Below are 15440 nucleotides of genomic sequence, written 5' to 3'. Positions count from 1 at the left end.
GGTGTCACGCTGTGCTGCACCTGGTATGCCTTGGCGAACGTAGTCACACAGGGGAGGAACTTCTGAGTGTAATGAACAGAGAAATCGACAGATGGCTGTCTCCGCGCAAACTGAAAATCGGAACCATGTTGACCGACAACGGAAAGAACATGGTGTCTGCTCTGCGTCAAGGAAGGTTGTGCCATGCGCCATGCATGGCTCACGTGTTCAATCTGGTTGTCAAGCGGTTCCTAAAATCCACCATCCCACTGCAAGACATCCTTAAAATGTCACGTAAACTTTGCATGCATTTCAGCCATTCCTACACCGCAAAGCACACCCTCCTTGAGCTGCAGCGGCAGAACGGAATTCCACAGCATCGCCTGATCTGCGACGTTGCAACAAGGTGGAATTCAACCCTACATATGTTAGACCGCCATTACGAACAGCAAAAGGCCATCACCGATTTCCTGATGTTACAAGCGGATAAAGGTACTCCCCTGTGTAACTTCGATGTCAGCCATTGGCAGCTCATGCGTGACACCTGCCGCTTTCTCAGGCCCTTTGAGGAGGCCACGCTATTCGTGAGTCGGCAGGACTATGGGATGAACGACGTCATTCCTCTGTTGCACGTCCTGGAACAAATGCTGTTAACAATGGCTGGTCAGGGTGCGGTAGACGTGGCGCACAGATCTCAACGCCACATGACCCCTGTGGGGGCAGGACAGGAAGAAGAGGAGGAGGTAGAGGAGGACATTGGTGCTCAGGAATTATTGAGTGAAATGGGTGGTTTTTCCACTCAGCGGACAGGAGTGGAGGAGCAGGAGCATCTGGTAGAGGAGGAGGAGGAGGAGACAGAGGACCCAGACGCACCGTGGCAGTATGCTGTGGAGATGGAGGCAGGGAGTCCCTCGCATTCCTTGGCACAAATGGCCCATAGCATGCTCGCTTGCTTGCGTAGCGACAGCCGAATAATAACCATCAGACAGAGGGCTGACTTTTGGCCGTCCACCTTGTTGGACCCTCGCTACCGTTCAAAAATGGTGGCCTTTTTCACACCTGCTGAGAGGGAGGCCAAAATAACGTACTATAAAAACCACCTATGTAGTCAGTTGGTCTCTGCCTTTCTGCGCCAACGTCCATCCTCAGACACTGTGGGCCCTGTGCGCTCGCGTTCTGCTGCCATGGCAGCAGGGGAGGGGTGGGGTGGTAGGAGCAGTGGCAGCTCCACCAGCAGCGGCTGCCTCAGTCTGCAGTCGATGATGAGTAGCTTTCTTCACCAGCGCAGTGAGGAAACTACTAACCAGCCGCAGCAGCAGCAGCATCAGGTGGACCTGGAGCAGGACCTCAAACAACAGGCTTGGGCCTACTTGGACAGCACCCTGCCAACCGAGGTAGACAATCCCCTTGACTACTGGGCAACGAAACTTGACCTTTGGCCCCAACTACCTGAATTTGCCCTTGAAAGGCTGTCATGCCCGGCCAGTAGCGTGGCATCGGAGCGCGTGTTTAGTGCGGCAGGAGGTATTGTAACTCCGCGGAGGACACGACTGTCCACCCAAAGTGTGGAGAGACTCACGTTTGTGAAAATGAATCAGGCGTGGATTAGTCTGGATTTCAAACCACCAGTTCCTGACACAACTGACTAAATCCGCCATGAATCATGCCCCAAACATGTTATTATTTTTTACATAGGCCTCTGTATGGCCTTGAATTTAAGCTGCTTACGCTTCGCCACTCTGCCATGGGCCCATGTACCGCCTCCTCTTGCTGCTGCCAGGTCCAGAGTGTGTCATGGGTCCCTGTACGGCTTCCCATTGCTGCTGTCTCCATCGCCACACTCTGCCATGTGCCACTTTCAGGTCTCCTCACACTGCTGGTGTGTTCCATTTTTTGTCATAGGGTGCTGGCAGATTACGGGCCTCCCATTGCTGCTGCCAGGCCCGTAATCTGCCATGGGCCCCCGTACCGACTCCTCATGCTGCTGCCAAGCCCGTAATCTGTCATGGGCCCCTGTACCGCCTCCTCATGCTGCTGCCAGGTCCAGAGTGTGTCATGGGTCCCTGTACAGACTCCCATTGCTGCTGCCAGGCCCGTAATCTGCCATGGGCCCCCGTACCGACTCCTCATGCTGCTGCCAGGCCCGTAATCTGTCATGGGCCCCTGTACCGCCTCCTCATGCTGCTGCCAGGTCCAGAGTGTGTCATGGGTCCCTGTACGGCCTCCCATTGCTGCTGTCTCCATCGCCACACTCTGCCATGTGCCACTTCCAGGTCTCCTCACACTGCTGGTGGGTTCCATTTTGTCATAGGGTGCTGTATGGCCTCCCATTGCTGCTGCCAGGCCCGTAATCTGCCATGGGCCCCCGTACCGACTCCTCATGCTGCTGCCAGGCCCGTAATCTCTCATGGGCCCCTGTACCGCCTCCTCATGCTGCTGCCAGGTCCAGAGTGTGTCATGGGTCCCTGTACGGCCTCCCATTGCTGCTGCCAGGCCCGTAATCTGCCATGGGCCCCCGTACCGACTCCTCATGCTGCTGCCAGGCCCGTAATCTGTCATGGGCCCCTGTACCACCTCCTCATGCTGCTGCCAGGTCCAGAGTGTGTCATGGGTCCCTGTACGGCCTCCCATTGCTGCTGTCTCCATCGCCACACTCTGCCATGTGCCACTTTCAGGTCTCCTCACACTGCTAGTGGGTTCCATTTTGTCATAGGGTGCTGGAAGATTACGGGCCTCCCATTGCTGCTGCCAGGCCCGTAATCTGCCATGGGCCCCCGTACCGACTCCTCATGCTGCTGCCAGGCCCGTAATCTGTCATGGGCCCCTGTACCGCCTCCTCATGCTGCTGCCAGGTCCAGAGTGTGTCATGGGTCCCTGTACGGCCTCCCATTGCTGCTGTCTCCATCGCCACACTCTGCCATGTGCCACTTTCAGGTCTCCTCACACTGCTGGTGGGTTCCATTTTGTCATAGGGTGCTGTATGGCCTCCCATTGCTGCTGCCAGGCCCGTAATCTGCCATGGGCCCCCGTACCGACTCCTCATGCTGCTGCCAGGCCCGTAATCTGTCATGGGCCCCTGTACCTCCTCCTCATGCTGCTGCCAGGTCCAGAGTGTGTCATGGGTCCCTGTACGGCCTCCCATTGCTGCTGTCTCCATCGCCACACTCTGCCATGTGCCACTTTCAGGTCTCCTCACACTGCTGGTGGGTTCCATTTTGTCATAGGGTGCTGGCAGATTACGGGCCTCCCATTGCTGCTGCCAGGCCCGTAATCTGCCATGGGCCCCCGTACCGACTCCTCATGCTGCTGCCAGGCCCGTAATCTGTCATGGGCCCCTGTACCGCCTCCTCATGCTGCTGCCAGGTCCAGAGTGTGTCATGGGTCCCTGTACGGCCTCCCATTGCTGCTGTCTCCATCGCCACACTCTGCCATGTGCCACTTTCAGGTCTCCTCACACTGCTGGTGGGTTCCATTTTTTCATAGGGTGCTGTATGGCCTCCCATTGCTGCTGCCTCCACCGCCACACTGTGGCTCCACACTCTGGTTTTGGCCCCGTGACTGCCCAAATGAGTGAAGTGTGCGGTGATTCTAAGATCGACGGCACTCATCTGCATGTCATACTGACTGACAGTATTATTTCTCTTCCCCAGCAGACTCCAAGGGCATTTAAATTAAAGGTACAGTGTTCTGCACTAATATAAAGGCTCTCTGAAGCCTAGAAACACCCTTTTTATAAGTTAAATTCGCAGCGAATATATTCGACTCGAATCGAATTTTTCCGCGAATTCGCCGAATCAGCCGAATCGAATTTTTGAATAATTCGCTCATCTCTACCCTTAAACCAAACTCTCAATTGGTCCAAGTGTGCCGCGAGAAGATAGTCTTGTACGTCTACCATGCCAGCCCCTCCTACATTTGTGTGCTTAATAAATTGAGCATGTGAGCACCTAGCTCTTTTATATTTCCATAGGAATTGTTTAAGAAGTTTAGATAATGACTGTATATATGTTTTCTTAATTGGGATGGATATGGTACGAAACAGATATAATATTTGTTGTAGAACAGTCATCTTAAAGGAAGCTAATCTCCCAGTCCATGACAGTTCGAATTGAGATAGGCGCTGAAGCTCTTTATTTATTTAAGCAGTCAAAGGTAGAAAATTGGCAGCTGCCAATGAATATATGGTTGGCGTGAGTATGATGCCTAGGTAAGGGATCCCCTCATTATTTCAAGTGTACGGAAGTATTTTCGATAAATTATTTTTTAGAGTAGGGCTTATTTCAATTGCCAGTATTAACGATTTAGTAAAATTTACTTTGTAAAGCTGGATAAATCGATTTAGTATACTGTGAGTGTTTGGAAGAGAGGTTAAGGGGTCGGTTAACATCACAATGATGTCATCCACAAACAAATTTATTTTGTGGGGGTGAGGACCAAAGGAGAATCCAGAAACACCAGGCTCTGTACGCAGTGCTTCAGCAAGTGGCTCTATCATTAGATTGAAAATTGAAGGGGACAGGGGGCATCCCTGTCTTGTACCGTTGGTGATATTGAAAAATGTAAAAATTTTGACAACATGTTAGAGGTGTAAACCTGTGCTGATGGGCAGGAATACAGTGCCATAATAGCGGAGTAAAAATTACCAGTAAATTCAAATTTCTTTTTTTTCTTTTTTAATTTAAATTTTTATTTGATTATTATACAAAAAAAAGATGACACACAAAAAGAAACAAATATATAAATAATATTATAACATGATACCTATATAATCCATTACACCCTATTTCTCCTCCCTCCCATCCACCCCCCTCCCTACCCCTCACTCCCTCTTCCCCCCTCTCTTCTCCATCTAATTTTTTCTTCTGTCTCAATATCTCTTTATCTTATGAAATTAGGTAGCGCATTTCTAACTTCTATATTTCCCCCTTGTTCTAATCAATTCTGTATATATTTTCGAGGTTTTAAATTTCATCCAACTACTCCATATCTTCCTAAATTTTCCTATTTTATCCTCTTCCATATAACACATTTCCTCCATCCTCCTAATACTCTCCACTCTATCTATCCAATCCCCGCTTTTTGGTCCCTCAATCGCCTGCCAAAACTTAGGAATCACACCCTTTGCCACACTGACTAAGTGATATAATACTTTATTTTTATGTATTTACAATGTGGGCTCAATATAATAAAATAAACATTTCCACGGATCTTTCTGAAAATTTACCTCACAAATTTCCTGAATAAATTGAGCTATTTTCCTCCAAAAATTCTGTATTTTTGGGCAGCTCCACCATATATGCTCCATTGTACCCCTTTCTCCGCATCCTCTCTAACACCACAGGGGATTTTCTATTTGCTGCTTATGGGCTACGCTTGGTGTTATATACCGTCTAGATATGCATTCATAGTTCATTTCTACCATGCGCATATTTGTCGCCTTGTGTATTAATTTAAAGACAGTTTTCTTTTGCTGTGGGTTCATGTCTATTCCCAATTCCTTCTCCCATTTTCCCAAAAACCCCAGAGGGTCTGCTCCTTCCAGATCCATAAGAATCTTGTATATCCTTGAGGTGATACGTTTAGGAGTTTCCTCACAATTTATTAATTTTTCAAATGGGTTCATATCCTCCAATAGCCTCAGCGGTTGTGTAAGACTCGCTACAAAATGGTTTAACTGGTAATACCTCCATTCATCCAATCCAACAAATAAATATTTTAAATCCAAATTTCGACAGAACAAGGGACATGTATTTCCAGTGCACTGTATAAAAAGCCTCTCTGCATTGATGGAGAGTAGCAGAGAAGGCAGCCGGTTCATCTCTTCATAGTGAATAATGTTAATAAGTCGCCTTATGGCGTCAGCTGCCTGTCTCCCCCTGGTGAAGCCCGTCTGATCAGGCTGCACCAGAGCAGGCATGATGCCCATCAATCTGAGTGCTAGTAGTTTTGCGTAGATCTTTACATCTTAATTGAGGAGTGATATAGGCCGAAAGTTAGATGGAGTGGTTGGGTCGTTACCAGGTTTGGGCAAAGTAACAATGTAAGCTTTCAGCATCTCTGGGGGAAATGTGGCTGTGGACACCGTATAGGTAAACATCTTAAGAAGATGAGGAGATAAAATACGTTTAAAGGTTTTGTAATACTCATTTGAAAACCCGTCTGGACTCGGGCTTTTACCGCTAGGTAGGGCTTCTATGATCTTCACAATTTTCTTCGTGGTAAATTGGGAATTTTTCCAGGACATTTGATTAGGGCATAAGATTGGCAAATTTATAAAAGATAGAAAATTATTAATCTCCATCTTTAAGTTTGTAGAGTGATCCATAGTAAACCGCGAAAGCATTTGCAATATCTTGTCGGTTTATAATTTTATACTTAGATAGTGGGTGGATCAAATGAGATATTCTAGTTTTGCTTTTTTGGGCTTTAATCCAGTATGCCAGACATTTACCTGCCCTATTTGCGTTTGCGTAAGTGTGCAATTTTAAATTACGGAGATATTTATCATATTGGTCAAATACTTAGCTCGTTCCACAGTTTGAGAAGGGCTGAGGTGGTGTTAGAGTTGGGATTCATCTTATTCTGAGTTTTCAAAATCTCAGAGTGGATTTTGCAAAGATCATAGTTATATTGTTTTTTAGCCCTGGACCCTAATTGAATTAGAATTCCCCTCATGAAGACTTTATGTGCATTCCATACATTGCATGGGTCCGTCATTGAAGTGGTGTTATTTTGAAAAAATTTCCAGAGATGCTAAGAGAGTATCTTAGCTGTGGTGGAAGTTTGCAGCAATTTTGTATTACAACACCAAATATACATTGGGGCAGCGGTGCCTTGTTCTTCTATCATGATTGAGACACCAGCATGGTCTGACCAAGTTATGTCTGAGATGTCAGAGGTTGACACTTGTTGAAGTAGCCACTGGTCCACCGTGAAGAGATCAATGTGGGAGTAAGATTTGTGTCTAGATGAAAAGAAGGTGTAGTCTCTCTGGTTAGCATCTACTAACACTCTGCATGAAACAGTTTCTTTATAAATCTTAACTGGTGTGAATATATAGATGCAAGGGTATATGGTTTTGCATTAATTTCACAAGAGAGGACAATATAATGACCGTCAGAATTTAAAATTACGTCTCTGAATTGGAAACAAACAGAGTTCTTAACTGCCACCATCACACCCCTCTTCTTTTCTGGGGCACTGGCCAGGAAGACGTGTGGGTAGTCTCGATGTGAGCATTTAGGAGTAGTAGTTGCCTAGAAGTGAGTTTCTTGAACACAAATAATGTCTGTCTGAATCCGGGATGCTTCTTTCCATGGAGAGAAGCGTTTAGCCGAGTGATCGAGACCTTTGGCATTTAAAGATACTACTTTGAAGGACATAGTGGTAATGAAGTAGTTCTGGAGTATGGGTCTGAATCCAGTTCTCTGTGTGTAGCAACTGGAGACTCAGGCTACAAGTGGGAGCAGAATGATTGGTAGATAATTGAGCAACTGGTATGAGTTATCACAAGCTAGGACTGGCATTAGGGAGAACTTCTGCGTATAAACTGGCATAAGATATCTCAGGATGGAAGGGAGCAGTAGAACATAAGAGATATATCAATACTGCCGGAAGGCAACGGTGCACACTACTTATTTACCACTTTGCCCTTTGCCTGTGTCATCAACAAATTTACAGTGCACACCCCAAAATAAAAAAAAAATCCCTTGCAAAATAGAATAAAATAGAATTTAACTCCCCAATAAAATAACTCCGAAACACTAAATCTTAATCCATATTTTAACCTAGCATAAGCTAAAAAAAACATGGATAGCATTTTACTTTGTTAAATGTTTCCCATGTCAGTGCTCAGCTACAAATGCTCTTTTTTGATAATATCCTACCTATTGCCCTAGAAAATAACCAGAATTTACTATCAAGATTCTCCCTTATAAACGTCTTTAAGCTTCACTGCTACATTAAAGTTTTGCAAACTTGAAATATAATTTAACAAACCCTTTGCAAATTGAACCTGGGCAGACTGACCATCTCTAGTTTTTTTTTTTGTAGCCTGCAAATAGGTTGTCACCAATAGTCATTTAAGACTCTTTAATATCAACAAAAATGTTAATTTCAAATGTGTTAATAAGTTTGAGGTCTATTAACATATAATCTAAGCAACATATTTTATTAACAATTGCTCTCCCTTTAAACACATAATGAATGATTTGCTAAAGTAAGTTTTACATCAGCTCAACAAATCTTCTGCTTAGCCACCAATCCAGATTAACAGATTTTTGTTTCTTACTTTTAATATATTGATTTAATTCTGTTTGCTGTTTAATGTACAATGAGGTGAGTAAAACTTAAGCTTTCAGTAAATCATCCTCCTTACTGTACACAAGATTAAGTCAAGCAACGGAATGGCATGGAATGGAATGATCAAGACATACACTATGCCAGTTTAGTGGCGAGGAAATTACGCATGTACTAGACTGTTATTCAAAGCATGTTAGAAACGAAGATAAAAAAATTTATTGGAAAGCGGAGCTTACTTTTTGGTGTACAGGTTCCACAGTCTAATAGTCTAGTCCAGTCTGTAAGATAATTAATAGATGCCATTTATTCCTCTGCTGTCCAGTTGGGTTAAAATAAAAAAGAAGCAAAATAAAACAAACACAAGCATATGTCTGTACATGAAAACTAAAATGTCAGATGGCTGACAAAAACACATAAAGCACACAGACAAATCTGCACATTAGGGGGTAATGTACTACAAGGAGAATTACCATTTTTTTAAATAAATTATTTACATTTAGTTTTTTTCCAACCTGTCTGTGCATTTAAAATACACTTGTGCTCAAAAGTTTGCATACCCTGGCATAAATTGTGAAATGTTGGCAATGTTATTGAAAATATGACTTATCATGCCAAAAAACTGTCTTTTTATATTTAATTTTAGTGATCATATGAAGCCATTTATTATCACATAATTGTTTAGCTTCTTTTTAAATCATAATGATACCAGAAATCACCCAAATGGCCATGATCAAACGTTTACATACCCTGGAATGTTTGGCCTTGATACAGACACACAAGGTGATACACACGAGTTAAAATGGCAATTGAAGGTTAGTTTCCCACATCTGTGGCTTTTTAAATTGCAATTAGTGTCTGTGTGTACATAGTCAATGTATATGGATGCACAGAGCAGGCTAGATACTGAGCCATGGGCAGCAAAAAAGACCTGTCAAAAGACGAAGGCCAAACATTCCAGGGTATGTAAACTTTTGATCAGGTCCAGTTGGGTGATTTCTGTTATTGTTTTGATTTACAATGGAACCAAACAACTATGTGATAATAAATGCTTCATATGATCATTATCCTTAAATAAAAGACAGTTTCTCTGGCATGGTCACTCATATTTTTAATATCAATGCCAAATTTTCACGATTTCTGCCAGGGGATTCCAAGTTTTCAGCACAACTGTAAATATATCCTGATGATGAGATCCCCTGGAATGCTAAATAGCCCAAATGTCTTGAGGCTGCATCACAAAGTAGGTTTGCCTTCTCAGCTTTCAGCTATTCAACATTCTCTGAGAATTCACCAGAAGGAAGAAAATATACCTAGAGCACCATGGGCAGAAGTCCACTTTTTCCAGTATAATGCAGTGTCTTAACAATGGGGTTCACAGTAAATAAATTGACTTTGCTGTTTTAGTGCAAGGTCCAGTTTAACAATAATCATACACAATTTAGTAAATTGCCCCCTATGTGTTATTGCCTTGATGTATTAATGTTGTGGCATTATTACTGTATATGTACCATGCTGGACTTGCACTTTGTTTAGTACAACTGAATACTTGAGATGGTGTGCTCATCACACGCATGCACTAGCACATCACACCAGAAAGTATCCTTCTAGACCTTGTTTTGTAACTAAAAAATACTGCCTAACCTTAGTGCTTTTTCTGCTTCTGCAGTCATTGGGAATAGTGCAGGAATGTATATGTGATACTATTATAAATCCCTGCACTGTTTCCCCAGAAAGTATAGAAGCAGAGGTCTGATAAAACATTTGTGTAAAAGAAATAATCTCTTCCTATGCATATAAGACCAGTTTGTTTGACTTTGCTTTATAATAGGTAAATACCACAATGCAGATACTTCTGTAGCACTAATAGCCATTAAAAATCAATGTAAAAAAAGATGGTAATTAACGTTTTAATGTCTTTTTATTACACAGTCCACCACATTTCAAGGTTTAGAAAATAGGACTAACACCTGAAATGCCACATGCATGGTCCATAATTAATTGCATCTCTTGGAGGTAAGGAGGACTGTGACGGTTTAGAACCAGGATAATCATGTAAGAGCATAATCAAGTAATTAAACATTCATTTGTCCTATTCCACTGCATTTAGGCATCCTGACCTTGGTCACATTACATGGTCAAGCTTCAAAGTTCAACTCATTAATATACACTTTGTTAACTTTGCATAGCAGTATTTTCTGTGTGAAACCAATGCAGAAGTCAAGGATGTACAGTAGTTTCAGTGTCAGACAAGATCTGTCCTACTTACCTGCATTTTGTGCTGGAGCCAATACCATTCTACATTATATACATAAGCTGGGTATAAATCAAAAACCACATCAAGATCAGCCAAGTCCCATTCAGTCCAGGGGAAGGTTACATGGAAACAAAGTAGAACACTCCTGTATGCATACCCCTAACTCCATTAGTACATAAAGCAGACAGACTGTTGAAGAATCTGTAGCTGTAGTTGTTTTAGGGATTGACAAGGCATAGATTTCATTGGGGAATTTGTGTCTCCCTTTAACAAAGCATCTCAAGCAGAGTTCCTGTTACTAAGCAATCATAAGGTCTTAGACACACAGTTACCATTTTCCGTGTCCAACCATAGAGCTCATACTGCTGTAACAAATATAAACAAAATACCAACAAAATGGCCACTGGCTTAAAGTGAATGACATAGAGCTGGAGAGAAGCATAGAATGTCATAAATAGTAAAAGCATTCACTTTGGTTGCACTGATTGTTCCTGAGAACGAACTAGGTTTTCAATCCAGGTAAGCTGAGGACAATGTACTGTACATGGTTATAAGCTCTCTTATTAATGTTACACCCACTGCTCCCAGTTACAAACAGTGGTGTTTCCTTCACAATGGATTTTATAATGATATTTCATGTCACATGCATCACAAAGTTTGTTACACCCCTTGATCTCTGAGGTGCACAAATGGGAACACTTTTGCTAGCTATGCCATAAAACAGTATGATAGAAAATGCTGTACTTTTCTTACTTCAACTACTAGGAGCTAAATGTAAAACATTAAAGGCTACAGGGTAAGGATCGCTGGCTCTGAGATCATATAATTATGCTGTTATAATTCTGTGCTAGCAGCAAAAGGTCAGGCTCACCACAAGCCAAACTTTCAGGTTCAGCTATAACAATAGCAGACTGATTGCATCATCCCATGTGAGGCAGAAAAATACCAAAGATCAATCACACAGAGAAACACCAGTCAACCAAAATGATTAGTGTCATGAAATGAAGAAAGAAAATTGGTGTATTTGAGCAAAACTAAGATTTTTTTGTTGGAAGCATATTCTTGTAGTAATGAAATCTTGGCATTTACATTGTTTTAGCAGCTTAAATACTTATAGCTGTGGCATTAAGAGACAAAATTACAATTGTTTTTGCAGCTGAAATACTAATACTTGTAATATTAATATGAACAAGTCCACAGATATTGTTCATTTATTGTTACATAAGTAGTTCACAATTGGTGTGATGTATTATTTTAATTGCATCATTTATTTCAAATCCCTTAGAATGGTCTTCAAAGAAAGGCCACCCTTTATAAAAAAACTATTGACATCTGCCTTATATTGATAACAATTGTAGTCATAAAAGTAAATGAAAAAAATGTCCTAGGTGTAGTGCATGCATCCACTTCAACATCAACATCCAATAACATTTTTTAAGTTAAATAATTTTTCTTTCAAGAAAAACTTTTTAAAATGCAGTGATGTTATCACTGAAGCTGTCTACAGCTCTTTGGTGGGAGTGTCTGGCAGACTCCTGTTAACATGACAGTACTTTTTATTTTAAAAACATTATATGAAAGAACACATCCCAGTATCTCTTTGGACATGCATTTTATGGCTACTGAGTGTTTCAGACTTTAGCTTTGCAGTCCGCTGATTGGTTACTTAAGCATGCATGTCACTGTATCCTTCAGACTTTAGCTGTGCAATCTGCTAATTGGTTACTTGACCATGCATGTCACTGGATGCTTCAGACTTTAGCTGTGCAGTCTAATGAATGGTTACTTGAACATGCACATCTAAAAGGATGCTGGGAATGTGTTCATTCATATAATGCAAAGCAAAAGAATGATTTAAGGCAGAAAAAGCTAATTGCCATAAGAGGAGGACCAACAACAGTACAAATCAAGAGAAGAGGAGACTGAGGAATGATGGATGTCATACAGACAGGAAATGAAGGAAGGCTCACCACAATACCTGTTGTAGCTTCTAAGGGTTATATTGTGGAGATGTAGGTAATTGACCGTAATCAGTTTCAACACAGGAGAGGAATTGCTACAAATGTGGACAGAAACAGTAAGGCTGGAGTTGAGCTTTAAATTCTTTGAACTAGCTTGGTCTTCAGCTTCACCTCATATAAAATAGGTACGGCTTCTTATCAGGGTAGTACACAGTTTTAACACAGAAGCACAAGTGTGCTTAGCTATAGCACATAGTCAAAATTCAAAAGAAAGGTAGGGTCACCAAATAGATAGGTTTCATTCAAGCAAGTCTTTTATTGAGATCCAGGCTGCACACAGGTCCCCTCTCGTACACACTGACAAACCCTATTCTATCTCTCTGTTCAGCTGATAAATAAGTGGGGCTGTAGGAGAAGTGCCTGCCCTCTACAATTCACTCCCTCTTGACCCTGCTCCAAACTGACAAGACTAAAAACGTTTTCACCTTCAAAACCAAGTATTAGCTACCATCTCCATTTTCTGAAAGGTTATTTTTAAAGCGGAGCTCCATCCAAAAGGGGAAGTTCCACTTTAAGGCTTTGTCTCCTGCTCCCCGTTAATGATGGCATCATTAAGGAGCAGAGCAGGGGGTACCCGAATTGGACAGGTACCCGCTAACTCTTCTGCTGCGATTGCCTAGGTCCCCCCCCCTCCCCATAGTCTTCTTGGACATGTGACAGGTCCCAGAAGACTACGGGACCATTCACAAAGCGTAGCGCATGCACAGTAGGCACCCGGCTGTAAAGCCGCAAGATGTCACAGCTGGGTGCCCACACTGAAGATGCCAGCACCGAGGAGACAGGGCGGATGGCGAACCCAGCCCATGTGAGGAAACCGCAGGATCAAGGGACAGGTAACTGTCTATTTTTTAAAAGTCAGCAGCTACAGTTTTTGTAGCTGCTGACTTTTATTTTATAAATAATGACTGGAACCCTGCTTTAAGTAAATTGAGCAGGTTAGTGCTTCCTTATCCACTTGGTGAAAAAAAGAGATGAAAAAGAGAAGCTGGATACAAGTTCTCAGTAGATGAGTTCAACTTTCACCTAGCACAACAGCTCTTCACAAATAGAAAGTCTTACTTAAGAATGGGTGTCACACAGCGCTGAGATTCCTTGCGCAAACAGTACAATAAGAATGCCAAAATCGTTTTCCAAAAATCGAAAAGCACTTAATTGTGAAATTGATTCAAGCAGTCAACATGTTTTGGGAGTCAGAAAATCTCCCCCTTCTTCAGGAGTAAAAGCAAAAAAAATAAATATATATATATATATATATATATATATATATATATATATAACATAGGGATATAAATACAGTGTATAGAATATAAATAACTACATACAAGCTCCAAAGAAATATATCTGTAGATAAAAACAAATCACTGTATATTTTTAAAAAATCTGAATAAAAACTGCAGGGAAGACCTAAAAAATATATTAGGGCAACACAAACTCATTGATTGACATCGATTTGACCTACACATTAATTTGGGGTTTTTTATGTACTTATTTTTTACCTTTGGATGTAATCATTCATATTCTGCATACTTTTTATATATATATATATATATATATATATATACCTTTTTTAACTTTGCAGGTTCAGTTTATATAAATAACATGCTGTTTAAAAGGTGAAACATTGGTAATATGTGGTTCACAAAGAACAATAATGTGCTTAAAATAGGTACACGGTTCAGGATATTCGGGTTGATGAAGCTGTTCATTTTACAAAGTGTATGTTCACTTTGCTTAGTAAATAAGTTGATGCTGTATTTATTTGAATACCCAGTCATGTGCAAAAGAAATAAAAAAATATTGTATATAATTGCATATATTAGGATGACTGCAACGAACACAATTTCACCTCATTTACTAGGATAAGTAAACATTCATTTTACAGTGTGAAAATACATTTTATAAAGTGAACATTCTCTACTTCCTTAGTAAATCAACCCCACTGTCTTATTCTTTACAAGTAATGTGGAAAGACAGCACAAGACTGACAACAGATATTGGTTCCCAGTGGCACTATTGTAGCCAGTTCAGTGACCTATGGCGAATAAATTAGCCATGGGCAATGACTAAAAGAAAGAAGTCTCAGTGGCTCAAGCCTAGTACACATGATCAGGAAATCGTATTAAAAATATCACTTTCAAAGCGATCATACGATAATCTGATCGTTAGTACACAGGTTTCATCCAAAATTATTTGAAGGGACAAGCACAAAATTTTTTTCGTACGATACCATATCGTGCAATTTTAATTTAATCAGTACAGTTTTTGTTTGAAAATACAATCCAAACACATTAATCACTTCCAAATTTTCTTTCTGTCGTACAAGAATTTTATTAACTTTAGTAACCTCTTCACTTTCAATATGAAACTAGCATGCAAAAAAAAAACACGATGATCATTCATCCAATATTCTCATTGTGGGCACGGGGCTTAAGTCTCTTTGATGAGAAGAGGGAACATTGCATTGCTGCTAATTCATTGAGGTGCAGTGACATGTGGTGCTATGCATTGCACTGTGTAAAAATGCAGACAGTTATATTTTTGTGCAGTGCACCTCACTGCAGTGTTATGATCTGAACAAGGCAAATAGAAAACAATATATGCTCTTGCATTGAGTCTGTGTTGATCTATGCAGTTCAAGGCAGCTCAATGGATACAGCATGAATGCCCTTAGAAGGGTGTGGTTTGGAGTCTGACAGCATTACAGAGGGAGGGGCAATTATGTAGAAAATATGCCAGCCATGTACTTCACTGGGATAACTTCATCAATGTGCAGAGAAGTCATTTGTGTTTAAGGGGTGTCTCTGTCCTGATGGCACAGCTTTATCTTAAAGTGTTACTAAACCCACAACAGTAAAATCAGTCTGTATATGCAGTAAAGCATGCTT

At 41.6% G+C, this 15440-nt stretch overlaps 1 protein-coding gene across 5 annotated transcripts in view; it reads right to left on the bottom strand.

Annotated features, from left to right (window-relative positions):
* TENM1 (teneurin transmembrane protein 1) overlaps nt 1-15440 on the bottom strand; it is a 947931-nt gene that overhangs the window by 648246 nt on the left and 284245 nt on the right. For 3 of the 5 annotated variants that reach the window (XM_089678299.1, XM_089678298.1, XM_089678302.1), the window contains one exon: nt 8517-8558. The exons of the other annotated variants lie outside the window; for them this stretch is intronic. In XM_089678299.1, coding sequence (XP_089534425.1) covers nt 8517-8558 — 42 coding nt within the window. The remainder of the gene's footprint in view (nt 1-8516; nt 8559-15440) is intronic. 5 annotated transcript variants of the gene reach the window in all.

Source organism: Staurois parvus, unplaced genomic scaffold (assembly GCF_062004578.1).
Source record: "Staurois parvus isolate SC_StPar_1 unplaced genomic scaffold, SC_StPar_1.0 ptg000202l, whole genome shotgun sequence".
Lineage (NCBI taxonomy): Eukaryota > Metazoa > Chordata > Amphibia > Anura > Ranidae > Staurois > Staurois parvus.
Note: the sequence above shows the minus strand (reverse complement) of the source record. Positions and strands in the feature narration are given on the sequence as shown.